The sequence below is a fragment of the Catharus ustulatus genome, chromosome Z (genome assembly GCF_009819885.2).
Source record: "Catharus ustulatus isolate bCatUst1 chromosome Z, bCatUst1.pri.v2, whole genome shotgun sequence".
Taxonomy (NCBI): Eukaryota; Metazoa; Chordata; class Aves; order Passeriformes; family Turdidae; genus Catharus; species Catharus ustulatus.
Window position 1 is genome coordinate 730116 of NC_046262.2, and position 27378 is coordinate 757493.

The 27378-nt window shown below is 49.4% G+C and overlaps 1 protein-coding gene across 1 annotated transcript; it reads right to left on the bottom strand.

Moving 5' to 3' along the window:
* Positions 1-26160, bottom strand: ME2 (malic enzyme 2). Its single transcript, XM_033086368.2, has 16 exons — positions 25943-26160; positions 19704-19839; positions 11546-11679; positions 10216-10365; positions 9601-9676; positions 9086-9247; positions 8461-8564; positions 8123-8232; positions 7918-8015; positions 7191-7304; positions 6996-7110; positions 6155-6297; positions 2203-2305; positions 1551-1621; positions 972-1070; positions 1-293 (listed from the first exon to the last, which is right to left on the bottom strand). The coding sequence occupies exons 2-16, from the start codon at positions 19809-19811 to the stop codon at positions 144-146; spliced, it is 1737 nt and encodes a 578-aa protein (XP_032942259.1). The 5' UTR covers positions 19812-19839; positions 25943-26160; the 3' UTR covers positions 1-143.
* Between the last annotated feature and the right edge of the window lie 1218 nt (positions 26161-27378).

Sequence of the window (27378 nt, forward strand, 5' to 3'; positions counted from 1 at the left end):
GAAAACAAAAAAAAAAAGAAGACAACCAAAAAAAAGGCAACAAAACGAGCGCAAAATAAATTAGAGGAGTGAAAGCTCATGATTTGGGTTGGTCTGAGAAAGGGATCCCTGCAGAGTAGGAGGAGGTGCCTGAGGAGGTGCCGTCAGTGCACCTTGGACTCGGGCCAGTCGTACACGTCGGGCATGAAGGACTCGTACTCGTAGGTCCAGACCTTGGAGCGGATGTAGCGGTTCTTGTCCTCCGGCTCGGGGTAGTGGAAGGCCATGTTGTTGGCGTACAGGAACTCCATCACCTGCGGGAAAACACCATTTCTCTCACCCTGATTTCAGATCTAGTTTGATTTCGGGTGTGATTTTGGTTTGTGGGGTCGATTATTAAATCTTATCCAAACTACAGCACTTTACTGCCAGAAGTGAGGAAAATGGAGGAAGATCCAGCTGCTACAAGGTCTCTTAGAGCTAAACAGTCCACTAGAGAATTAACACCTGTTTTATTTATCCTTGTAACCTAATAACTAAATTCTCATGGCTCTCAGTGTGACACTGACTGACCAACCAGAAACTGAAACCATGAAGGAGGAAGATGAGCACTGAAAGAGACAGCACCCAAAATCCTCCAGCTTGTCCCATACCTATAGCTACACTATACAAACCTCACATTCCAAACCCTTCACCATGTGAAATCACACTTTTATTCAACTACACCCCAGTGATTTTAACTCCATCACTCAAATTTGGAGCCTTCTCCAAGCTCTCATCTCAAAAGCAGAGTTCTGCAGGGGGTCAGTGCCAGACAACACAGAAAGCTCCAAAGCCCCAGGTGTCTGGGATCGTTCAGGAATGTTTTTGTGCTCATCTCTCAAAGAGATGGGTGTTCTGTGCCCCAGCACCTCGTGTTCGAGGGTCACACTGTGCAATTCTGCACACACAAACCACTTGTAGTGCACTGCAATTTTATGTTTCACACTCACCTTGACAGCAATGTAAATAGAAACTTCCCTGATATTGGACAGTGGAGGATAAAGCCTTCCTTGTGCGAGCTCTTCATCCGTCAGCTGCTCTGCCAATGCCTGAGTCAGAGAAACAAACATTTTTTATTTACTGCACCCCTAAACGTGACTAGAACATGCTAGAACACCTGAGAGAATCAGGCTGCAGTGCTCCCAGCACCAGAGTGCTCCCACAGCACTGGAGGGAGGCAGTCAGGATCCCAACACTTTCAGTCTGAGGAACTGAGAATCAGCACACTGTGACTGTGAGCATTTAGGAAAATGAGCTCTGATATTTTGGGGGATGAATCCCCCCAGCCACAGGGCCAGCTGCAGAACCCAGGGCAGGGGGCAAACAATAATGTGCACAGAGACACACCTCCTACTTCATTAAAACTGCAAAGGAACCCGATTCTTGGCACCATTTCCTTTGTTTTCTTTCCCCCCTGCACTGTGGAGGGATAAACCAACAGAAGCCGAGCAGTAAACCACTGTGCCTCACCAGGATTTGAGGAAAGTGCCCGTGTCAGCAGGCACAGCCTGCTCTACCCCCAGACCCACCTTGGCAGCCGCCAGGAAAACCTGATCGCTGATGTGCCGCACGCTGCTGAGGATCACAGCCAGAGCCACGCCTGCAAGGGAATCACCCACTCAGGGCCACTTCAAAACCAGCAGCCTGCTGCCAGAAGCTGCCAGTCAACCCCAGCCTCATCCTGAAAATCTTCCTGCACGCTCTGGCAGAGCCAGGGGATGGCTGGGGTTGGAGCAGAGCTCACAGATCACCCCCTCCCACACCACAGCACGGGGTGCAGCCACTGGGGCTTTTAGAGGGAGCTTTGCAGCTCAGGGAGGAAAAGGCAAGCCACAGAAACATCCCCAGAGCCATTCTTCTACCCTCCCTGTGCAGATACAACTCTAAGAACTATTAACTCTGAGAGTTACTAACATAACTTCAAGTGCATGTTAACACTTATTTTCTCCTCCCCAAACAAGCAGCAGAACCCATAACACAGCAGCTTCCAAAGCCCTTAATAACAGCCTCCTGTTTTCTCAGCAATGTCCAGCTGGGCTTGCTCCCTGTGGATGCAGGTGCCCCACATCTTGAATCTACTGCCATTCAGTCACTCATTGTCCCTTGTGCAGCAAGGGAACCCAAGAAAAGGTGCAGCCAGCCCAGTCTTGGAGATTAAACGGTCATAGCTTCATCTATTACCTGGAAAAATGTAAGCGTTGTTTCCTTGGCCTGGCTTGAAAGTTCTTCCATCCTTCAGAGTCACCAGCTCGAAGGGACTGCCACTGGCAAACAGGCAACGGCCCTGGGGAAAGGAATGATCAATCGTGAGAGGAGTGATCAATCAGGAAAGGAATCATCAGTGTGAAAGGAGTGATCAGCTGTGAAAGGAGTGATCAGCGTGAAAGGAGTGATCAGCTGTGAAAGGAATGATCAGTGTGAAAGGAGTGATCAGTGTGAAAGGAGTGATCAATCAGGAAAGGAGTGATCAGTGTGAAAGGAGTGATCAGTGTGAAAGGAGTGATGAATCAGGAATGATCAGTGTGAAAGAAGCCATCAGTGTGAAAGGAGTGATGAGCTGTGAAAGGAATGATCAGTTGTGAAAGGAGTGATCAGTGTGAAAGGAATTGATCAATCAGGAATGATCAGCTGTGAAAGGAATGATCAGTGTGAAAGGAGTCATTAGTCAAGGAGTGATCAGTGTGAAAGGAGTGATCAATCAGGAAAGGAATCATCAGTGGTGACAGGAGTGATCAGTGTGAAAGGAGTTATCAATCAGGAATGATCAATCAGGAATGATCAGTGTGAAAGAAGCCATCAGTGTGAAAGGAGTGATGAGCTGTGAAAGGAATGATCAGTTGTGAAAGGAGTGATCAGTGTGAAAAGAATTGATCAATCAGGAATGATCAGTGTGAAAGGAGTGATCAGTGTGAAAGGAACTGATCAATCAGGAACGATCAGCTGTGAAAAGTAATGATCAGTGTGAAAGGAGTGATCAGTAAAGGAATGATCAATGAGGAAAGGAGTGATCAGCTGTGAAAGGAGTGATCAATCAGGAAAGGAATGATCAGTAAGGAATGATCAATCAGGAAAGGAATGATCAGTGTGAAAGGAGTGATCAGTGTGAAAGGAATGATCAGTAAAGAAACGATCAGCTGTGAAAGGAGTGATCAATCAGGAAAGGAATGATCAGTAAGGAATGATCAATCAGGAAAGGAATGATCAGTGTGAAAGGAGTGATCAGTGTGAAAGGAATGATCAGTAAAGAAACGATCAGCTGTGAAAGGAGTGATCAATCAGGAAAGGAATGATCAGGAAATGAATTATCAGCTGTGAAAGGAGTGATCAGTAAAGGAGTGATCAATCAGGAAAGGAGTGATCAGTGTGAAAGGAGTGATCAGCTGTGAAGGGAATGATCAATCAGGAAAGGAGTGATCAGCTGTGAAGGGAATGATCAATCAGGAAAGGAGTGATCAGCTGTGAAGGGAATGATCAATCAGGAAAGGTATGATCAGCTGTGAAAGGATCGATCAGCAGCAGCTGAGCAGGGCCAGCAGCCTGTGCAGCCAGGCACGAGCAAGGCCAAGGCAGGATTGGATCTGTTCAGCCCCAGGGCTCCAGCACAGCAGGAGTGCTGGCTAACCCCGACCAGCACCACAGCCACGGCCCCACGGGGACCCTGCCGGCTCAGGAGTGTCTGAGGAGGGGAAAGGAAAGGTCACGTCCTTCCTGGAGGGTGGGAGGGCACAGGGAGGAGCTGCTGTGTCAGCCTGGAGAGCAGGGAATGACCCTTCCTTTGGACAGGATTTCAACTGGCACAAAACACCAAAACCAATCTCTGAACCACACCCTCCTGACAAAATACCCTCTTCTCAAGCAGTAAACACGCCAGAAGCAAAAAAATCATGACTTTCTTTTGAAGTAACACCTTTAGGAACATGGGTCTAAAACCTTTAAGGTTTCCGAGAAGTACTGTGCTTGGAAACAAATTTCCAAAGAGGCTGAAGGCTCTGGGGCTGTGTTTGAAGGGCAGGGCACTCTGACAGGAGCCTTTCTGTGGAAGGAGCAAAGCAATGGATGCAGGAGGGGACAGGACCAAAAGAGAAAGCAAATTAAAAGGCAGCAGGAGCCCAGAGAACACACGGGGGCACGGACAGCCCTTTACAGGTGCCATCTAGTGGGAAAAAACGAGCGATGAGAGGTTAGAGACGGTGTCTTTGCTCCTCTGCTGCCTCTGGTGTAGCCTGAGATGTCACCCCAGACAGGTTCAGGCTGTCCCCGAGGCTGGACACACGGGGTGACAGCTGTGACCCCACAAACTGCATCAGCTGCACGACAGGGTAAAACAAGCTGGAGATTTTCACACAACAGCCACGCTCCTGGAGTCCCCTTCCTAGGTAATTGCTGCATCTTGAAGGGAAAATACGTTTGGAAGGGTGAGCTATGGGTCCAGCTGAGAACACTTCAGAGAAAGAGCATCATTCAAACAAGCAGCTGAACTGCAGGAAAGGTTAAAGGGGAGAAAAAATCACAGAATTTGTGGGACAAAACTACACCTGTTCATTCACTGACCAGTGCTTCTTTGCCCAAATAACCCAGGTGTACAAATCCCTGGAAATATGGAAAATCATCAATAATCATTGAGCTGAGGTCCAGCTCCTTGGGGCTCAGCCCTCAGCCACTCAGAACTCACTTAAAACTCATCTGCTGATATTCCATATGAAATGCAAGCAAAAATCAGGCTGGTTGCCCCTCCAGCTGTGCTCCTGGCCTCCTCCAGCTAGAGATTTATTTATTTTTTACATTTATTTATGCCAACTGCAGTCCTGGCTGCACAACTAACTCCTGTTTACCTTCTATCCAAGATACTGGAATTTATAAACTGAAACAGTGCCCAGCTCACTGTTCTGGTTAATGCAAGATATCTGAGGGGTATTAAACTCCTGATTTTAAAACTGTGTCCAGGGCAGGGAACGGAGCTGGGAAGGGGCTGGAGCCCCAGGAGGGGCTGAGGGAGCTGGAAAGGGGCTCAGCCTGGAGAAAAGGAGGCTCAGGGGGGACCTTGTGGCTCTGCACAACTCCCTGCCAGGAGGGGACAGCCGGGGGGATTTGGGATCTTATCCCAGGGAACAGGGACAGGAGGAGAGGGAACGGCCTCAGGCTGGGCTGGGGAGGCTCAGGGTGGATTTTGAGGAAAATTCCTTCACCTAAAGGTCCACCCAGGGCAGTGCTGAGGGGTTTAAAAGCCATGTGGATGTGGCACTTGGGGACATGGGGCAGTGGTGGCCTGGGTGGAGCTGGGGAATGGTTGGACTCCATGGGCCTGGAGGGCTTTTCCAACCCAGATGATTCTACTGCCAAAAGACAAGGTCCAGATTTGTCCAGAGCTGCTGCTCCAGGATTGCAGAGCTCTGCAGGAGCTCCCTGAGCTGGCAGCCCCAGGAATGCGGGACAGAATTTGGGTGTCACGTGGGGACAGTGGAGTGCCATCCTCCCAGGTGACACTGCCACTGCTGGGGCTGTGACAATGCTGGTGGCTGGTGACATTCCTGCTCAGGGACACGGGGGGACAGGGGCCAGCCCTGCCTGGGGACACGGGGGGACAGGGGCCAGCCCTGCCTGGGGACACGGGGGGACAGGGGCCAGCCCTGCCTGGGGACACGGGGGGACAGGGGCCAGCCCTGCTCAGGGACACGGGGGGACAGGGGCCATTCCTGCCTGGGGACACGGGGGACAGGGGCCAGCCCTGCTCGGGGACACGGGGGGACAGGGGCCAGCCCTGCTCAGGGACATGGGGGGACAGGGGCCAGCCCTGATCAGGGACACAGGGGGACAGGGGCCAGCCCTGCTCGGGGGTCACTGCTGATGGCCCCTGCAGGACTGGATGCACACACAGCTCCTGCCCTGCTGCCAGGCCATCCCCTGCTCCAAGCAGTGCACTCTTAAAAAAAGTGGTAGCAAATTCAGGCTACTTTAGGCTTTGCAATATGTTGCCACCTAAAAAATCAAGACCTCTTTTCAAGTCACCTCCATTCCCTTTTGCCAGAAGGTGAGGAACAACCTTCCCACATCCCTAAGCCCACGTGGGGACAGAACGATTTGTGGTTCAGGCGCTCCGAGCAGCCCCAGCAGCAGCAGCTGTGGGTTCACCCACCTCTGTCACCGTGTACGCCTCCTCCGCCGTGCACTCCGCCTTGGCCGTGGGGTTGCTCAGCGCAAATATGATGGGCCGCTCGTTGATGGAGGCCATGGCTTTGAGCACATCCTCGGAGAAGAGACGCCCCGCCCCAGCGACTCCTGCAGGGGATGGGAGCGCACAAAAAGCACCATCAGCTCGGCTGCCTCAGGGCAGGGGACAGCCGCGCCGCGCAGAGCTCATGCCAGCCCTGGATCTGCCCCACAGAGCAAAGCTTCTCTGGAGATGGGAACAGGCACTGCTCCGCCTGGCTGGCACTCACAGCTTCCACAGCAACGCCTGCTGAGTGTGCTCTTCCACGTTATCTTTTGGTATTGATTGTACAAAGAACGTGGCCCTGGGTAAGCACGTGTGAATTCCGGGTGCTGTGTGGGTGATTCATCCCAGCTGGGTGTTAGCTGTGGGGGTGATTCATCCCAGCTGGGTGTTAGCTGTGGGGGTGATTCATCCCAGCTGGGTGTTAGCTGTGGGGGTGATTCATCCCAGCTGGGTGTTAGCTGTGCAGCGCACACCCAAGCCCAGAGGTGCAAACACACAGCCACGGTGTATTTGCACAGTGGCTACCAACTCCAGGGTACTCTCCTTTTCCAAATAAATGCGACAGGAACTGCAGGAGAGCAGGAAACACCTGCAGTCCTATCTGCTCTCTGCAGACAGCACAGCTGTAAATAAATGCCTACAGATGTCAGTGACCCAGAGGTGCAGCATGGGACTAACGCAGATGGCGGTCACCAGGCTGCCCAGAACAAACTGAAGGCAAATTACAGAACCCAAATTACAGAAACAGGGCCTCGCTCACCGATGATGGCAGAAGGCCGCAGTACATTCACTGCCTCCACAAACGTCTTTGGTATGTGCTCTGGAGCCTGGTGTGCGAACGGCTCCTGGTGCGAATCCACCTTCTGCTCCCGGCCCTGCACACAGAACGCGGTTCCTGCTGTCAGAGGGCAGGTGCTCCCCCGTGCTGTGGGGTCCCAGGCGGGGACAGCCCTACCTGAACCAGCAGGCCGTGCTTGTCAAACATCCATATCCTCCTGGAGGCCTCCTCGTGGGACACGCCACTCTCCACCATGGCCATCACTATGAGGTTTGCGATTCCCAGCGCGGCCTGGCACAGGGGAGGTCACAAACCCGGGTTTGTCACAGGTCACAGAGGATCCCCAGAGAAACCCCTCCGAGCCTGCTCTGAGAGGCAGGAAATGTTTCCCTGGACAGCAGGACACACCCGCAATCTGCAGCTCTGCCAGGTGCTGTGAGCTGTGCCAGCCAATCGCTGCCACCAGGGCCCTTCCCCGGGTGCAGAACTCCTCAGATAATTGAGTTATTTTGTCAGCACCACGGAGCAATTGTGCTGCTCCTGGCACTGCAGTCACTGGTGCCTGCTGCAAACTGAATCACCTTGCTGGAAAAGCTCCCTGCACTTCTCTCCAGTGCTGAAAAAATTAATGAGGTGGTCTCACTGCATCATAATTTTATGGTGAGTTTCCCCTCAAATGCACACAAGTTCCTGATGCTTTTTTCAAGGCTAGGCAGGAAAATGAAGAATGTGAGTCCCTGCAAATGTTAAACAGCTCTCACACAGCCCTGTTCAACCAGGGTTTTGTCTGCTAGTGCATCTCAGCTGGCCTCGTGAAAATTGCCCAACAGAACTCAGAGAATGCAAACCCACGCTACAAGAAAATATAAATGTTAAATGCTGTGGGGCCCTTCAGAGGACTCACCTCTCCAGCTCCAAGAAACAGCACCTTCTGGTCTGTGAGTGGCTTCCCCGTGGCTTTCTGTGCTGCCAGCAGTCCTGCCAAGGCCACCGAGGCCGTGCCTGTGGGAGCAGAGCAAACCTGAGGGCAGTGAGCACATCCACAGGGCAGGCTGTGGCTCTGGGAGAGTTTCTGCACGGGTACTGACAAACACAGACAAAGGGCACACCTTGGATATCGTCGTTGAAGGTGCAGTACTTCTCCCTGTATTTCCGCAGGAACCGGAAGGCGTTGTGGTTCCCAAAGTCCTCAAACTGGATCAGAGTGTTCTGGCCATACCTACAGCAGAAGGCAGAGACAGAGGGACAGGACAAAGCCTGCATGTGATCCATTATCTCAGGGCCCAGCAGCTCTGCTCCTGCTCACAGATAACCGCGAGCAGCGTGTTCTAGGTCACCGAGGATGGCACTCCAGGGACACACACACACACGCCTGCCCCACTTGCAGGGCTCTCCTCGCTCCTGCAGGGCTGCTCCAAGGACAGGGTGTCAGAGCTCTGTGCTGTACCTGTCTGTGATGGCTTCCATAAACTCGTCTATCAGGTCGTCGTACACCTGCGAGCGATCCCTCTTCTGGTACAGCCCCATGTAAAAGGGATCTTTAAGGAGTGTCTGAAAGAACAACCCAGAGAGGGCAGAGGGTGAATCACTGCAGAGCCCAGGTCACACTGCAGTTTTACAGCCTCAGTCTGTGTCAGTGGTCTGTCATTTCTGCTGGCTAGGGGCTGCTGCTGCTGTTCAAAACTGAACAAATCAATACTGCGGACAATAAACTGCTTTAATAAATCTAGTTCCCACTTCCAGCTTCTCAAAAGTCAGCTGGAAACTGACTGCCTGTTTTGCAGTGTTCCAGCATTCCAGCCGCTTCCACATGCACCCTTTCATGGACAAATTAATGGGCACTTTAAAATTAAATCAGTGCAGAGTGGATTCCAAACCATTTACCCTTGGCATAAAACACTCGGGTTTATCTTAAATGAAACACTGGGGTTTATCTTAAATAAAATACTCGGATTTATCTTAAAAAAAATACTCGGGTTTATCTTAAATAAAATACTCGGGCTTATCTTAAATAAAAGCGCTCAAAAATACTCTGTTCTTTTTTAAAAAATAAATTTAGAGGGGTGACTCACTGGGTTATCAGTCCCCACGTCGATGCACACGGGCAGGCATTTATCTGGGTGTATCCCTGCACAGGCTGTGTACAAACACAGCTTTCCCACAGGAATTCCCATCCCATACACACCCAGGTCTCCAAGACCCAGTATTCTTTCTCCATCGGTGACGACAACAGCCTGATGGAAAAATAAAATTAAAAATGAACCAAACAAAACGCAGAAAAAGCAGGTCAAATTATGCATGATCACTGAAATTTATAAAGATTGTATCAGTATCAGCTGTGGTTTTTTCCCAGGTAAAACTGAGGTATGTTTGCACAGTCAAATGAAGGACAGATCACGAGCAATAATTTCCTCAACCCATAAACCTCATATTTAGGTCTCCAAGATAAGCACTGTCTTAATTAGCTGCGTTCTGCCACCACCACTAAAGAGCCAAGAAAGCATCAGTTAATATTTATGTTTCCATCAAATACCAGTAAATCTTGGGTGGAATAACAACTGGAAACTGAACCACAGAGTGACAGTACCTTAACGTCGTTCTCTGGCCAGTTGTTCACAATTGACCTTATGTGGCCTCTGTCTGAGATAGAAATAAACAATCCTCTGAAAGAAAGAAAACAAACCAAAAACCAGAATTATTTCGTGGCTGATGATTAGAAACGTTACCTTGCTATCCTAAATCTAGATGTCAAACAGGACAATTTAAAATGCAAAGTTTGACATGAATTGCGCACAGGGCAGTGTCTGTTCCTGCCTGGGGCACGGAGCTCAGAACCCACCTGGAGCAGCCCTCTTTAACAGGGGATGTCCTGAAATCTCTTTCAAGCTGCGCTCCTTTACTGACACAAATGTTCCCACCCACAAAAGGAACTCTGACAGCTGGAGAAATCCCCCCTGCACTTACAGAGCTGTATGGCATCTAGGAAGAGCTGGAGATGAATAACTACCCTTGGATATTTATGTCTCCCATCTCCATGTCTGCTTTTCAAATGTTTCCTGTACAAACCGTGTCCTGAGACACATTTTAACAAACCTTCACTGCCTTGTGCAGCTGAACCCAAACGGAAAGGAGACAAACCTGAGGCAGGCAGGCAGAGGAAATGGCAGGGAGAGCAGCAGCCCTGCGTGGTTTTGGGGCTTACTTTGGTCTCCTGAAGATGTGTCCATACTGGGAGCAGGCCAGGCCCACCGTTGGGGTGTAGACAATGGGCATCAGCCGCTCAATGTCGTCCTGCAGCACCCTGTAGAACAGCTTCTCATTCCTCTCCTGGATCCCCATGATGTAGATGTACCTGTCATCAACCAGCACAAGCAAAAACACCACTTCACTGTCTGATTCCTGCTGGTTTCTTCGTTCCCCCTCATGTCAGGATTCTAAAGGGAAGCTGGAAAAGGGAGGGCAGCAGGGCTGGGAAGGTGAAACAGGAGTACAGGATGGGACACACCGTGTGTGCTGACAAGGTAATGCATACAACCTGATTAAAAACAGCCCGTGATTTACCATTATAAACAAAATTACAGCGAAGTAATTTTTCATCCCAAAATCACCAGCATGGACACACAGACCTTACGCTGAAAGACCCAGGTGGGTGTGTGAATGAAATCTGGATTTCTGCAAATTTACCCTCGAATTTGCTGTGTATCAACCCGTGCTCAGTCCTGCTGACCCAAAGACCCAGAGGTAACGAATTAGCAATCTGCCTTTGGCCACAGCTACTGGGCACTCGGCCAATACAGATGACAGCACTGTTTTGGACCATGATGTGGGTTCAAGAGCCATCTCTCAGTTCTGATGACAACAAAGGAGCTTTGATGTGGCCCAGCGAGCCCCAAGCCACCCCAGCTCTCCTCCTGCCTGCAGACTTGTGTCTTTTTACAGGCAGAGATACATAAAGATGATGAGAAAACAGTGCTAAAAACACGGCACTCTAAAAATAAAACAGCAAAATCCTTTGCAGCTCACCAAACCAGTGGGTTAGGTAATAAAAAAAATTTACACATTATGAGCCTTAAAATTCTACTCTCGTAGTTCCTTTTTAGCAGTGAGTGCTGTAAATTTAAACACTGGTTTTGGTATCCCAAATGCTCAATTTACTGTCATTATCACACATTTTTATAGAAGGGGCTGCATGCCACCTCCTGTGCTCTGACAACCTGCCACTCCATCTTGCACACCACAGAAATATGTATTACAGGTTGCAGGCAGGTTTGCAGCTTTGTCACTGATTTTCACACATTCTTTCATGGAAATTAAAAAAAAAAAAAAAAAAACAACCCAAAAAACCCCCAAAAAAGCTTCCCAACCTCATTTAACCACGGGATGAAAGCAGTTTTCTGTGCCAAAACAACACCCACGAACTGAAAAACCCAGTGAACAGAAACTTTGGTTATCCCCACACAGTTATTTTCAACATTCCCATTTCATTTCCAGCCCCAACATTCCCGACGGGACACGGCTGGAGCACCGCTTACTTTTCCAAGGGGTCAGTCATTTTTGCCAAATTCTTGTGGAAGCGTAGGGCTTGGATGTCCTGTGTCTCTATTTTGGGAGGGAGGAGCCCCTGCAGCCCAAGCATCTGCCGCTCGTGCAAGGTGAAGGCCATGCCCTGGAAACGAGAGGAGAGCAACAATTACCAATTACTGCCCCAGCAACCTCCTCTAGGGAGCTGTTCCGCTGAATCCTTCTTCTCCAGGCTGGGTTTGCCTCTCCTTTTTGGGTTTTCCTCGCTTTTTGTGGGCATTCCTTTCCACCACAGCTCGCCCTCGTTCCCGAGACCTCGTGCCCGCTCCCAGATTTTGTTTTCCTCTGTGGAACTGCAGGCCCAGCTGCAGATGGATTAAAAGTGAAATAACAGCTTCTTTTTCAGTTGTTTCACATGGCCCACCCAGGCTGGTCCCTAAATAACAGGCACTCCACAGATTTTTATCTGGATTGCTCCATTTGCTGATTTTTTCTGTAACACCACCCAAAGCCCAAGTCACTGAACTGCCCTAACACTTCTATTAAGATCACAGGTCAACCCAAATACTTCGTTTTCACCTAGGGCTAGATCTAATCTATTTGTCCACTACCAAAAAACCTCATTGGTAACAAACTGGAAGAGCTCAACTGCAAAAACTTCCCATTCTTCTCCACAGAGTGGATGCTGGATGGAGAGTTTCAATTTATTGTTATTTAAATGCTAATTTGAACTGTTTCTCACTTTTCAGATTCTTACTGACAAGTGAAAAAAAAAAAACAAAACCCAAAATTAAAAAAAAGCTTTCAAAGGTTTGGTTAATGCCTTATAATTACACTGCAAATTCCTCCTGCCATCAGAAAATCAGAATGTCCTGGCCTGGGAGGGACCCACAAGGATCATCCAGGTTCAGCTCCTCAATTGACAAAAACAACAACAAAAAAAATCAGTACTTTTCCACTTGGCAATAAAGGAACAGAATCTTCACAGGTATTTGTAGAATGCATACCCATTAACACGAATTTCTAAGGAGAGTCTAGCTTTAGTGTAATTCATCACACCTGAATGGTTTCTAAACAACACTCCTTAGAGAAAGAAATCCCATCATTATAATAATTACTATTTTTACATTATTTTCCTCTTTCCAATTTAGGTCATTATTAATATCAGTTGTTTTGACTGCACAGACTAAAGCAGTTCACCTGCTTTTCAGTACTGATTCTACACTGTGCTCTACAGTAATAAAATACTTGTAGAATTAGACAGCAAGAAAAAAACCCCAAACAATCCAAACCCAGAAAACTCCAAACATTTAACCCTAAAATTAATTTATTTTTCTCTGTATTTATTTTCATGTCTGCCAACCTCTCATGTAATAGATTTGGCACTAAATACTGAATTCAATTTAACCTTTGACTACAACTACAGTAGAGTTGTTCTACAAGTAGTCAGGAGTCATTTGCAAACCACTGTTTTCTTTCCCAACCTAATTGTTATTCTCCGGTATTCTTCCAACACTAAATACAAATAAATTTCAGACAACAGTTCCTTCCTCAAGTTTTTAACGTCGATGCTGTTTCTTTGGGGGTTGATTTTTAATTTAATTTTTTTTCTAGTGGGGCATAGCAGTCACTTTAGCCACTTTAGAGTGGTACTTTTTTAAAAAAACTGATCTGAATAACCCAACATTTCCACGAAGAACACAACCATGTAAAGCAAAACCCACAGAAACATGCTCTGGGTGCCACAGTGGTTTTTTTTGTATGTCGCACAGGATTAATTCCACTTCTGCATACTTCACAAGAAATACAAATTCTCTGTGAGCAGAAATGCGTGCTCCACACAAACACCTCTCAGCTATCTTCCCTTTCCCTCAACAACCCGTTTAATACCTTTTAAATGCGGTTAAACACCTTTTAAACACGGCCCTTTCCCAACAACCCCCCACCTGGCTGGTGTCAGCAGTTTAATACCTTTTAAACGCGGTTAAACACCTTTTACAAACAGCCCTTTTGCAGCACACACTGCGCTCGCAGTGATTTAGGCCGCAAGGCCGAGAACAGCTGGTAAACATTTGTACTATGCTGACTGCTGCTTTAGACACCACAGAAACAACAAGGATGGCAAAATATTTACAGTGTTTAGGGGAAGAAGGAGAAGGACAAGAGAAGTTTAGTCTCTGGTCAGCAAGGCCGCTGAAGTTTGTGGCCTGTGGAAGGCCGGGTCCCCTCAGCGGTGCCACATTGACATTTTACTGCAGACCAAGAGAAGCACCTCGCTACCAAAACCTACATCCTCCCCTCCATAAAATCTCAAGCCCTGTAAAAATGATGAATACCAAATTTCTGATTTCCATTACTGGTTTTTTCTAACTTGGAACCTTTAAACCACCTGGGCCCCCAAAAATGCCCACGAGCCTGAGCTTGGCTCCCTGCTGCTTTAGACACCACAGAAACAACAAGGATGGCAAAATATTTACAGTGTTTAGAGGAAGAAGGAGAAGGACAAGAGAAGTTTAGTCTCTGGTCAGCAAGGCCGCTGAAGTTTGCGGCCTGTGGAAGGCCGGGTCCCCTCAGTGGTGCCACGCTGACATTTTACTGCAGACCAAGAGAAAAACCTTGCTACCAAAACCTACATCCTCCCCTCCATAAAATCTCAAGCCCTGTCAAAATGAAGAATACCAAATTTCTGATTTCCACTAGCGGTTTTTCCTAATTTGGAACCCTTAAACCACCTGGGCCCCCAGTAATGCCCAGGAGCCTGAGCTTGGCTCCCAGCAGAACAAAGACCCAACTGTATTTAATATATTCACACTCTTTTCTGTCTGTAGGCAGCCTGGGTGTTCAGTGTCTCTGGAGTTACAGTAACATCAAACAGGGTGAATTTTTAAGTGACACTAAGTACTTTCAGCTGTTGATTTACATGACAATTACATCTAAATGTATTCAGAGATGCTTTAATTTCTGCTTAGGCCTAAATCAGAGTGTGCAATGTCACATGGTGGAAAATTTAGAATTTAAAGCTTTAGAATACAGTGATATGTATAAAGGACAAGATGGAAGTTTTGAGGAGGAGGTTTCTTTCTTTTTCACCTTCTTCATGGGTCTAAGCAGTACCTTTGTAATTGAATAAAAAATTCTGCACTTCGAGTCACAAGTGGTTGATTATTAGGTTAAAAGTAGAAATAATTTAAGTGCTAGTCCTTAGTATTAGACAGTTTAAGCTTAAAAGACCTTGTAGAAAGATATATCACCCTTTTTAGCTTGTTAATTTAAAAAAAAAAAAAAAAAACCAGCACTTCAGGGCCAATCTCCCTCTAGTTTTCCCTGGGATTAAGTGCTTAAGTACTCCCACAGTCTGGGATTAAGCAGGACGGGTGTCCTTTCCCCAGGTGCTGCATGATGACTTTCACTCCTCTAAATCTTCTTAATCTCTCCAGAGCTCAGAACAAAGCCTCCAGCCCAGCACACCTCAAAGCCCACAGATTAATCAATTCTCACTCACAAATTCACTGCCAGAGAGGGAATGCTGCTGGAGTGAAACGCTGACAGTATTTTAGTTAAATCAAGCCCACACCAGTCCATGAACTCTGGCACCGGGACCTCGCTGCACTGGGCTCCACCACACAAAGCCAGAGCTGCTATAAATACCAGCACACACAAATTCCAGCTGCATGCTTTCCTGCAAGCGGGATTTTTATAGCACCACTAAGTGATTCCGAGAGGTTTCCAAGCAGAGATGCAGCAGTGGTGATAAGTCTTCCTTGCCTGCTACGGTCCTGCAGCCATATATATGTGAGAGAATTTATATATAAATTTATATATTTACACATAAATATATTTATATATAAAATTTACGTATAAATGCTCTCATATAAAGTAAAAAGCCCATCCAGGGCTCCTGACAAAGATGTACACACAGTTTATACCCAAACTGTTTGGGAACTCAGTTACTCTACTTCACGAAAAGATTTAAAAAACTGCTTCCTTGTAACTCCTAGTAATTGTTAGAACAGATTCAGCAGTGCAGCACAGCCTCTGAAGCAGCACCATAAAAATAAAGTATATTTTGTGCTGGATTGTGGGCTGCTTCTCTTGACTTTGCTCCCACGGGCTAAACACAAAGTTCACTATTGCACAAGGTGCTCCCCTGCAAATTAATAAAACTCATTCTTAAGAATCAAAGGTGTCTTTGCTATCTCGGGCAGAGATTAAAGGTCTATGAGAGCATGGTGAGAACATGCAAATCTCTGCTGATTTCCTTTGTCCTTCATTTCCAGACTCTCACTCCCTCACTGCCAAGGCAGCCTCCCAGCCTCTCCCGGGCACATTTTCCAGGTTTACTGGCAGAGCTGCACGCTGCAAGTCATGAGCACCGTGACTGAAATCCCTGAACCAACGCCCTGGGGAATTCTCTTTAAACGGATCTTTTTCCAGCTGAGCAGATGTGGCTGCGCCTGGTGTTCTGTAAGGGCATGAATCCCACAGTGAAACACCCAAGGCAATGAGAAAGGCTCTTCCTTCCTCCCTCCAGCCCACAGGGCCTGAGCAAAACACCTGAACTGAGGTAAAGGAGGATTGATACCTGCACAGCACCTGAACTCAGTAAATGATCTCAGGTTTGATACTCCCCACAGCACCCACAGCACCTGAACTCAGTAAATGATCTCAGGTTTGATACCTGCACAGCACCCACAGCAGCTGAACTCAGTAAATGATCTCAGGTGTGATACCTGCACAGCACCCACAGCACCTGAACTCAGTAAATGATCTCAGGTTTGACACCTGCACAGCACCCACAGCACCTGAACTCAGTGAATGATCTCAGGTTTGATACCTGCACAGCACCCACAGCACCTGAACTCAGTAAATGATCTCAGGTTTGACACCTGCACAGCACCCACAGCACCTGAACTCAGTGAATGATCTCAGGTTTGATACCTGCACAGCACCTGAACTCAGTGAATGATCTCAGGTTTGATACCTACACAGCACCCACAGCACCTGAACTGAGTAAATGATCTCAGGTTTGATACTCCCCACAGCACCCACAGCACCTGAACTCAGTGAATGATCTCAGGTTTGATACCTGCACAGCACCCACAGCACCTGAACTCAGTAAATGATCTCAGGTTTGATACCTGCACACCACCCACAACACTTTGTTTGTTTTTTCAGTTTTCTTTTTTCTGTTTACTTTTCACTCTGAATCAGAAATGTACTGCTAGGCTATTCCCCGAAGTCAGTGAGGTCTTGTACATGTCTGCTAGGAAAACTGTCTCCTTACACAAAGCTAAATTTATCACAGTTTCTGGGAGTATTCTGGGAGCCACGCATGTAAATTGGGCTGAAAAAGCTGTGAACGAACACAGACCAAACTGTGAGCAAAATACAGCACATGAGAAGATGGAAAGGTAAGAAAGACACTGGTAAAATTCCTCTGGGATTATTAACCTGCCACCAGTGACTGTTTCCTCAACACTTATCACAGATTTCCATGCACATGCCTACTGCCACTTCAGGCACATACACAGACACAAATATGTGCATGTATAAATCCTGGAGATACCTGCTGAAGCTGAAATCTGAGAGGTGCTGTCAGTGCAGGAGGAGTTTTTGGACACCAGGAGGAATTTCCCCATGGAAAGGGTGGTCAGGCCTTGGCAGTGCCCAGGGAGGTGCTGGAGTCCCCATCCCTGGAGCTGCTCCAGGAAGGCACTGAGTGTTCTGGGCTGGTGGCACGGTGGGGATCGGGTGACAGCTGTGGGCTGGATGCTCTGGGAGCGATCCAACCACAGGGATTCTGTGAATCTGTGGTAATCTAACAATCCTGAGGCACAGAGTCATGGAAAATGAGGTAATGGAATCCACTGTACCAAACACAACCACACACTTCCTCACAAGGAGAACTGATGCCACCACCAAAACCACCAACTAAAGCACAGCAAGTGTCACCAATTGTTGGGAGCCACCAATTTTCTGCAAGCCACAGGAAGCAAACACACAGATAACATTACAGGTCATGCTTTTCCAGGGAAGACAGAACACTCTGGTGGCACTCCATGTGGCAGAACAGGCAGTACCAGAGTCAGGGATCCTGATGGTGCATCACCTGTTCTGGGCAGGAACAACAAATCCTGACCCATCCGAGGCACCACGCAGTATCAGTAACAATTTTACTGCCAGCACTAAACCACTGAGATCGTCCTGACAGCGTTCTAATTGTCCAGCAAGCTTAAAATGCTGCCTCAGCACAGCAGGGGAAGGTCCTGAGGCCAATAAACTGCAATTGGGATCAGGGAGCAGAAATCACACACCACAGAGACTCTGGGCAGATGAGCATGCCAGCAGCAGTTGCAGCATTTGCCTCTCCAAATTGTGTGGTTGCAGCACTGAGGGCATGGCTGAGAGAGCTCACCACCCCTTCCAGCCTCAAATCAACACCTCAAATCCGGCCTCCAAACACAAAAAACAGCTGGAGCAGGTGTGGTGAGATAGGTAAGAGTGGGCAAGAACATAAATTTAAGAGGAAGGCCTACTGCAGTGGCAAAGATCAACAGATAATCAGCTGGCACAAGAGTGAGGGCTGGTTCCTGGCCCTGGTGCTGTCCTCCTGCAGCTCTTGCTCCAGAGACACGTGCCTTAGGGGAGACCAAATGTCCTGCTGAGCTGATAGAGGATGTAAAAATTAAATGCAATCAAGTAAAACATGATAATCTCAACGAGCTGACAGCAGCAGATAGCAGCCCTTATCTGTTTCTGTACGTAGATAATGTATATTTATCTGTATCTGTATCTATAACACATGAGGTGCAAGGGGTAAAGTACTCAGTGTGTTTAATAAACCACTGGTGTCTTTGCTGAATATCCAAAATATTCCACAGGGACACTGCACCCTGCAGTATCGCTCCCTGAGCTCAGGGATCCATTCCAACAGGCGTCAGCAGGAAGGACAGGCTGATACAGCACAAACAAATGCAGAATGGGGCTCCCTCCCACAAGTGCAGCATCTTGGAGGTATTAAAACATTTAAAAAATCGATTCCCATTAACCAGAAGCTCCCTATTACTTTCTACTCCTCAATAAAGAAAGTTGAATTGTGCTCAGCCCGGCAGAGAATTCCAGGGTTAAAAAAAAAAAAAAAAAAAAAAAGGAAGGATATTACCACTAGAAAAACAGTAAGAAATGACCTATTGTTCTTGTTTCTGAATACAGTTGCATAATCAGCATTTGGGAAAGCTTACAGGGGTTGAAGTAATTTCCACTGGCATGTCAAAGTCTTCAGAGCTCAGAAAGTCTTGAGATAATCTGATCTTGACACCAATTTACTCTTTCCTGCTTCCCTGACACAGCAATCTCCATTTCAGTGTTGCAGTCAGGCAGTCTCTACCTTCCACAGCCAGGGGTGAGGCACCTTGCACTCTCCTGTCTGGGGGGAAAGGGAAGGGGCAGAGAACCCATCTCCACTGCTCAGGAAATCTCAGAGCAGATGTGCCACCTTCCACAGGTAGTCTTGCCACCTCTCCTGACCACCTCAGACATCCTGGATCAGCCAGGATCTGATTTCTTACCCCTTTTAATTTTACACATTGATGATGTCAAGACTCCTGAAGGCCACAACAACTCCAGAAGAGGCTGAGGAAACAGGAACAGCTTGTGAAGGGAACAAAATGCTACTTTCTTGTAAGCCAGCCTCGATGCATGGAATTAACACGATATGTCCACCTCCCAGTTAGCTCCCATCAAGGTTTATTTTTAGATGCTCTTTCAGACCCTGCAGAGGGATGTCTCTTAGGTGATGTGGCTCAGCCCCAGCTCTCAGCCTGCCAGGGCTAGGACAGTGAGCCTGAACCCAGAACTAAGTTTCGCAAACTCTGAAGTCAGACCCTCTCTCTGCTAAAGTTCTGCTTGGGGCAGAGGCAGTGCCAGCAGGCCCAGGGGAGCTGGGGCAGCACTGGCTGTGAGGACAGCAGCCTGGGGAGCAGCACTGGCACTGGCAGCAGCCTGGGGAGCAGCACTGGCACTGGCAGCAGCAGCAGCACTGTCACCCTGGTCCTGCCAGCACGAACCCGCAGCTGCTCCCTGTCCTGGCTGTGTCCCCACAGGACAAGGTCCACGGGGCTGGCAGCCAGGTGCAGATAAGAGAGCAGGGAAGGAAGGACAGGCACCCACCTTGTTCGTGCGAGGGTTCAGCATGAGGGGCTTGCCCTTCTCCTTGGTGTGCAGGCTGCGCCGCGCCATCGCGCAGGGCGCCGCGGCCGCGCGCAGTCGGGACAGCATCCTGCCTTCCTGCCTTCCTCTGCAGCACCTGCGGAGGCAAAGGGGACACTCAGGCACCTGACAGAGCCTCAGGGCACACCACAGCACCCGCGGGGCGTCTGCTGCCACGGGGGAGCACAGGCGGGGCGAGACTCCTTATAACGGCGTGGAGCAACACCCAGGAACGGCCGGGAGGAGGGAAAAGAGGGAAGGGCTTGGAATGCTGAGAGCACAGAGTGGAGGGAACACGCAGGGAAGCTGGCGGGACGTGTGGGCAGCCGGCTCTGCTGGGTGTTGCCTTACACCAGGATGGCAGAGCAGAAATGCCAGCAGGAATTTTAGCTGCGCACGGTGACCCGCCGGACCGGCACTGCGGCAAATGCCAGCCAGGACGGACAGCCCGGCAAGGGGCAGCCACAGGATCCTCACCGAGACCCTCTGGGGCTTTCCAGCAGTGAAACCTCCCAGCCTGGAAAACAGGGCAGAGGAACTGTGTCTGCCAGCCTATTAAACCTGTGCTACAAAAAAAACGGAATTAAAATGGCCAAAAACTCCGCTGGACTGTGGATTCCAGGCTTGGATTCTTACAATTCCAATTTTAACTGCAATTAAAAACAGAAAGGTTATTTTCAGAGAGAATACATCCTTCGAAGTAAAGGATGTTTCCCCTAAAATAATTTTAAAACCTAGTACAACCCAATTTCCAATCCTGACAGGTGTCAGCAACTGTTGAACTCGAGCTGCTGCAGCCACACACTCACAGCCCACACAGCCAGGGCACAAAAATGAGACTTTTTTAAGGAATGAAATGATGCATGGCTCGGATTTTTAATTCCTTCCAGATGGGAGACAAAATTGAATTAAGGAACAGAACTTCATTATCTTAAATATCGCCTGAATACTTTAAAAGACCTTCCCGTAATCAAATTTGCACATAATCAGCTTTTAAGATGGCAGACTGGTCTTACAAGTTACAGTCTGGGGATTTTCTTGAGAACCTTTCCAAGCATTGAAAAAATCTGCAAACATTTAATGTTTTTCATCATTTCATCATCAGTTATCCCTGAGTTTCTCTTCTACCCACCAGGAAGTGTAGAGGGAAGCAGCCCTGCATTCAGAACAATCCTTTTCCCTCAACCTTTACTGGTTTGTTTAGGCCTGAGGACGACAAAAGCTCCACTCCAAACCCCTGTGCTAATTTGTTTTGGGGAAAAGGAAACCTTGCCAGCACCACAAACAAATGCTGCCTCCAACGTGCTTGTTCCTCCCCAGACCTGGAGGAGCGAGTGCAGCTGGCCATCACAGGATCAGACACGGGAAATTAATTCTGAGCTGCACAACACATCAATTTCAGGATCGCCAAATTCAGATTTAACCGGCTGTGGTTCTGGCTGCTCGTCTGCCATCACCACACACTGCAGGTCCATCAGTGCAGGGCAGGGGGGGCCAAAAATGGTCTGTGACTGCCACAAAAACTCCACCCCAGAGCCCTGCCAGCCTGGTGCCACGGTGGCTCCAGCCTGCCACCAGCAAACACCTCGGAAAAGGGATTAAAATGTAGGATAAACACCCCACCTCACCTCACTCTAATTAAATCTAAATTGCTCCACTGCAATCAAACCAGCTGTTAAGAACCAAATGAGATTGTGGCCCAGATTCACCCTAAATTGATCAATTAACTCTAATCAATGAGGCAGAGAGAAAAGAGGGGACAAGAAGGGGGAAAAGGAGGGGGAAAATAAAGGGGGGAAAAGAAAGGGGGAAAAGAAAGGGGGGGAAAGAAAGGGGGGGGAAAGAAAGGGGGGAAAAGAAAGGGGGGAAAGAAAAGAAGGGGGGGAAAGAAAGGGGGGAAAGAAAAGAAGGGGGGAAAAGAAAGGGGGGGAAAGAAAGGGGGAAAAGAAAGGGGAAAAGAAAGGGGAAAAGAAAGGGGGGAAAAGAAAGGGGGAAAAGAAAGGGGGAAAAGGATGTGATACCAATCTTGCTTTCTTCTCTGACGTGTGAGAGAGAAGCCTTGCTCCTCTCGGAGGTGTCACAGCAGCACCTAAAATTATTCTCTTGACAGAGGTATCTCGGATTCATAAAGGGGGAGAATCAAGTTTCATTTTCCACCGAGCCCTCTGCTCAGATCCACGAGATATGATCCCAGTTAATTTATATCCAGCACAAAACCCGACTGGCCACTCAGCCCTCAGCCCTCCCTCCCCTGCTCTTCCAGTTGCTCCCACCCTGCACATCTCCTCCAACTCCTCCTGTGACAGAGTTCTGAGTTCAGAAGGGCTCGTCTCCCTGGGCTGACCTAACCTGACCCCGCACAGCAGGAAATCCTTTCCCGTGCCTGGCCCTGCCCTGCAGGGCTGCCAGCACCTCTGCCTGCATGGCCACAGCCCCCTGGGACCCTCCCCAGCTCTGCTGGCACCAGCCCGGCCCTGGGCTCCTCGGTGGGGAGGGACAGAGGGACACGGAGCCTCGCATGGGGAGCGCTTGTTTTTGGGGAGCTGCGAGAACAAACCTGGGGGAAAAGTCCCCAAACCGCAGGGCGATGAAAGGGCTGGATCCTGCTGCCCTTTAAAATGGTTTAGGGTGGTTATGCAGGAGGGAGGCCAGGCTTGGGAGGGTGGTGGTTTGAACATAAAGAAAGGAGAGAGAATCCCAGAGTGGTTTGTGTGGGAAGAGACCTCAAAGCCATCCAGTGCCATCTCTGCCATGGCAGGGACACCTTCCACTGTCCCAGGCTGCTCCAATCCCATCCAGCCTGGCCTTGGACACTCCAGGGATCCAGGGGCAGCCCCAGCTGTTCTGGGCACCCTGTGCCAGCCCTGCCCACCCTCCCAGGCAGCAATTCCTTCCCAATATCCCATCCAGCCCTGCCCTGTGTCACTGGAAGCCATTGCCTGTGTCCTGTCCCTGCATGCCTTGTCCCCAGTCCCTGTGCAGCTCTCCTGGAGCCCCTTCAGGCCCTGCCAGGGGCTCTGAGCTCTCCCTGGAGCCTTCTCTTGTGCAGGGGAGCAGCCCCAGCTGTGCCAGCCTGGCTCCAGAGCAGAGGGGCTCCAGCCCTGCAGCATCTCCGTGGGGAAGGGACGTGAACCGAGCAAAGGGCAGCAGCTGTGACAGCACACACAGGACTGAGGTTGTGCAACGTCCTGCGAGGAGGAATTGGGAAGGAAGAAGCAGAATTGAATGAGGAATAAATTCCTGCCCAAACCTGTGTCAGCACAACCAGGATCTCTGTTTTTCCTGCAGTGCTTGAGAACCAAACAAGACTGGGGTGCACCTCCAGACCGAGCCCAGTCCATTTTGGACTTGCTGTGTCACAACTTAAGGGGATTAAATCCCCCAGCGCACCAGAGGACAGCTCCCTGCTGTGCCTTATCAGGAGGCATCTGACCAGGTCAAACCAATTACCAATATGCACAAGTGCCCTTATCTGGGAGCAAACGTTCTGCTGCTCCAATTATGGATTCGTTAAATGGCAGAACCTATTTTTAAGGGAAAGGTTCATCGCGCTCTTAAAAGGCACAATTAGGCTGGTCGGAGAGTCGGGGAGCTCAGAGTCAATTACAGCATGGGCAGCTTCAATTACTGCCCGGGCTGCCTGACCTGTGGCTCTCCCCTCCGTGCCAAGGACTGCACAGCAGCCCGTGCTGCATGACTCTGCAGCCTGCTCGGTCTGCAGGGTGGGCAAACAGAAATGCACCTCAAATCCTGCGCCACCCACTTGTCCCAGCCTTTTTTTTGTGCACAGAAACTGTGTAGAAGAGTTTGTTTTTTTTCCACAGACACGCTGAAATCATCAATTCAAGGCCCCCACAGAAGAGACATTCCCTGCTTTGTCCCCACAGCAATCCCTCTGGTGAGCTCTGCTGTGGATGCACCACGCACTAATTCTCCTTTTTTTTTGTCAGCAATAACCAGCCCAGCCTGGCCCACCCAGGCGTGACACAAACCAGGCACACACCGCCCGGCTTCATCACCTCAGAAACGATAAAGCAGTCTAAAATTATTACATTAGGCCAGCACCAGCTGTAAGCGTGCCTCCCCACAAGATTTCTGCCTAAAGACAGCAGCTCTGCCTGCACCCTGCGCCCTCCATCCCAGAGCAGGAGCATCCCAGGAGGGAGGAGGACGGCAGAACCGCCTCCCTGAGCTGAGCAAAGCCAGCAGGAAACAGGGGCAAAACTATGCCAGGCTCCCTCCAGCAAAGTCCCAGCGCTTTAAAGGACATTTCTAAGGCACCTTGAGATCTGCAGATTAAAAGGAACAGTCACGGGCAGAAATTACTAATGCCATTACAAGTGTTTGGTTGTTTTGGAAGCAGGTCTTTAGCATACTGGAATTACTCTTCATCCCTTTTATTCCAGCTCAACAGGGAGAAAAGTTAGGTGTGGAGCATTTAAACAGAGTGAGTTCCCCCCCTGAGGCTGGGAACACTCACTGAGTAAAGCACATTTAGGTGAACTCAGATGAGAATTATTTCAGAACACTTTCCTAAAGACAGTATTTGTCAATTACTGCAGTTGACAGTTTCACCAGCAGAAAGTAGGGCTGGATTCTTTGGTGTTGGAGTTTTTGGAACTGCTGGTAGCAGCTCTTACCAGACAACAAGAGAGCTGTGTTTTTACACATTAATGGCCCAGACCTAACTATTCTGACTTTTAAATCCATTATCTTTTACCGTGGAAACTGCAGCAGCAGTATTTCCAGCCAAGTCTGACAAGATGTATTGACATCCTTGATTTATTTTCATTTGTGTAGCCAGGAGGGCTGGGTGGTGAAGGGAAGGACAAAAAGCTCACCCTAAAACCCCTCAGACACTCCAGGAACAAGCAGAAAGGTGCTCATGTTCTGTTCTGGAGAGCTGGCACACCCCTGCGCTGGAGCTGCTCAGCCCAAACATTTCTGGAGTATTTCTGGGGTTGAGAGGTGGATGCTCCCAACAACTGCTGCACTTACAAATGGGAGCTCTCCCTGGGAAAGAGCGGAGATTCTCCAGCACTGAGCACAGAGGAACCGAGCTGCAGGTGAAGAGCAAAGCTGCCAATCCCTCACTAACCCCGGTGTGCCCTGGGGTTAGGGCTTCAAAAAGAAATACCACTCCGGCTACAGGAGAAGGTGAGGATCTGTGCGTGCCCCACGAGCTGCTCCTGCTGCAGGGAAGGCGCTGCACGGCTGGTGAGGATGAACACTCAGCTAGAACTCGCTCACTTGGACAGCTTCTGCCTCGGTTTGCAGGAGAAAAAGCTCCAGATCTGCCCGCACTCAAGCTGCTGACTCACAAGCCACCGCTCAGGACCATCAGAACTTCCCTCCTGTGACTGTAACACACGGTTTGTTTTAAAACACGGGCTCAGGTTAAATTTCTACAGATCTTATCGTGTCTAATAGGGCATTAGACACTGCTGGCTGCACACACATGGGGCCACGCTCTGCCCAGCTCTTCCATTTGCCCACATGTACATCAGAGGCACACAGAAAACCTCCTTTTGATGCTCACCACCTTTTGGAATTACCAGCACAAAGACACCAAATAATCGACATTTGGTGTTTTAGATCTTGCTTGGCTGCAAGATGTCCTTTTTCACCAACACTTTACCAACGTGCTGTACGTTTGATTTGGATTTTTCCTGTAAATTATGAGATCCTCACCAGCACACGACACCCGGGCTGCTCGCACCACAACACTCGGTATTTTTGAGCTGAGCGCGGAGCCACTTCGGGGAGCAGGCAGCCAGGAGGCCAAACCCCAACGCCAAACTCTACAAAGTACCAGGCGGCGCTTCCTGCTCCAAGGCCGCGCCAGCTGCTCGGCTCCTGCCCAACTTTCACTGGGCAGGGCCCGGGGGGCTGAGGGCGGGCGGGGCCCTCCGTTTGTCCCCTCGGGCAGGGCTGCTCCCGGCTCCGGGCAGCACCTGCCGCAGGGCCCGGAGCGCCCGCCCCGCCGCAGGCCGGCCCGGGGCCTCGCACCGCCGTGCTGCGGACCGCCGCTTCCCCCGCGGGGCCGGCCGGGGACACGGGGCATCCCGGGCGGGCTCCATCCCCTCCCCGCGCCCGGCCGGCCTCCGGCCCCTCAGGACGCCCCGCAGACACGGGTTGATAGAGAGAGGCCTGTGGTGGCGCCGCCGCAGTTGTATTATTGTTACCAGAACGGGATCTACCTCCTCCTGCGGTTGCTGCCCGCTGAACGATGCCGGCCGAGGACCTGTTCCGACTGAGCGAGAGCAGCGCCCGCCCGCCGGAGCTGCGTCCACCGCGGAACCCGCCACTGAATGCAGCCAACACCGAGGCGCCTGGGAGGGACACCCCGGGAGGCGGGCGTTGGGTGTGACTGGCAGCTCGCACAGCCAATGGGAGGGAAGGAAGCTCGCGGGCGACGGAGGCGCTTGGCCAATGAACGTTTAATCCCGCCCCCGCAGAGGGGAAAGCGGGACAGGCGGGGCGGGGCCTGGCGGAGGTTAAAAGGCCTGGGGCGCCAGCCAATCAGCGCGAGGGGGCGGGGCGGGGGGCGGGGCGGGGCGAGGGGATGTGGGGGTATGGGAATAATGGGAAAATATGGGAATATGGGCATAATGGGAATAATGGGAATAATGGGAATACTGGGAAAATATGGGAAAGTGGGAATATGGGAATATGGGAATAATGTGAATAATGTGAATATGGGAATATGGGAATGATGGGAATAACGGGAATATGGGAATGATGGGAATATGGGAATAATGGGAATAATGGGAATATGGGAATAATGGGAATATGGGAATACTGGGAAAATATGGGAATGGGAATATGGGAATGGGAATGGGAATATGGGAATGGGAATGGGAATAATGGGAATATGGGAATATGGGAATGATGGAATATGGGAATAATGGGAATAATGGGAATATGGGAATAATGGGAATATGGGAATACTGGGAAAATAGGGGAATGGGAATATGGGAATAATGTGAATAATGGGAATAATGGGAATATGGGAATATGGGAATAGGAATATGGGAATGATGGGAATATGGGAATAATGGGAATATGGGAATATGGGAATAATGGGAATATGGGAATGATGGGAATGATGGGAATATGGGAATAATGGGAATGATGGGAATATGGGATTAATGGGAATGGGAATATGGGAATGATGGGAATATGGGAATAATGGGAATGATGGGAATATGGGAATAATGTGAATATGGGAATATGGGAATATTAGAAAATATGGGAATGGAGGTGTGAGGGGATGGGAAATGGGGAATATGGGAATATGGGAATATGGGAATGGGGGTGTGAGGGCATGAGAATGGGAATATGGGAAAAATATGGGAATAAATGGGAATGGGAGTGTGTGGGGATGGGAAACAGGGAATGGGGAATGGGAATGAAAACATGGGAATGGAAATATGGGAATGTGTGAATGGAGGTGTGAGGGGACGGGGAATGAGGATGGGAATGGGAGTATGGGAATATGGGAATGGGAATATGGGAAAATACAGGAATGGGGGAGTGAGGGGATGGGGAATGGGGATATGGGAATGTGGGAATATACGGGAATGGGGGTGTGAAGGGATGGGGAATGGGGAATGGGAGTGGGAATGGGAGTATG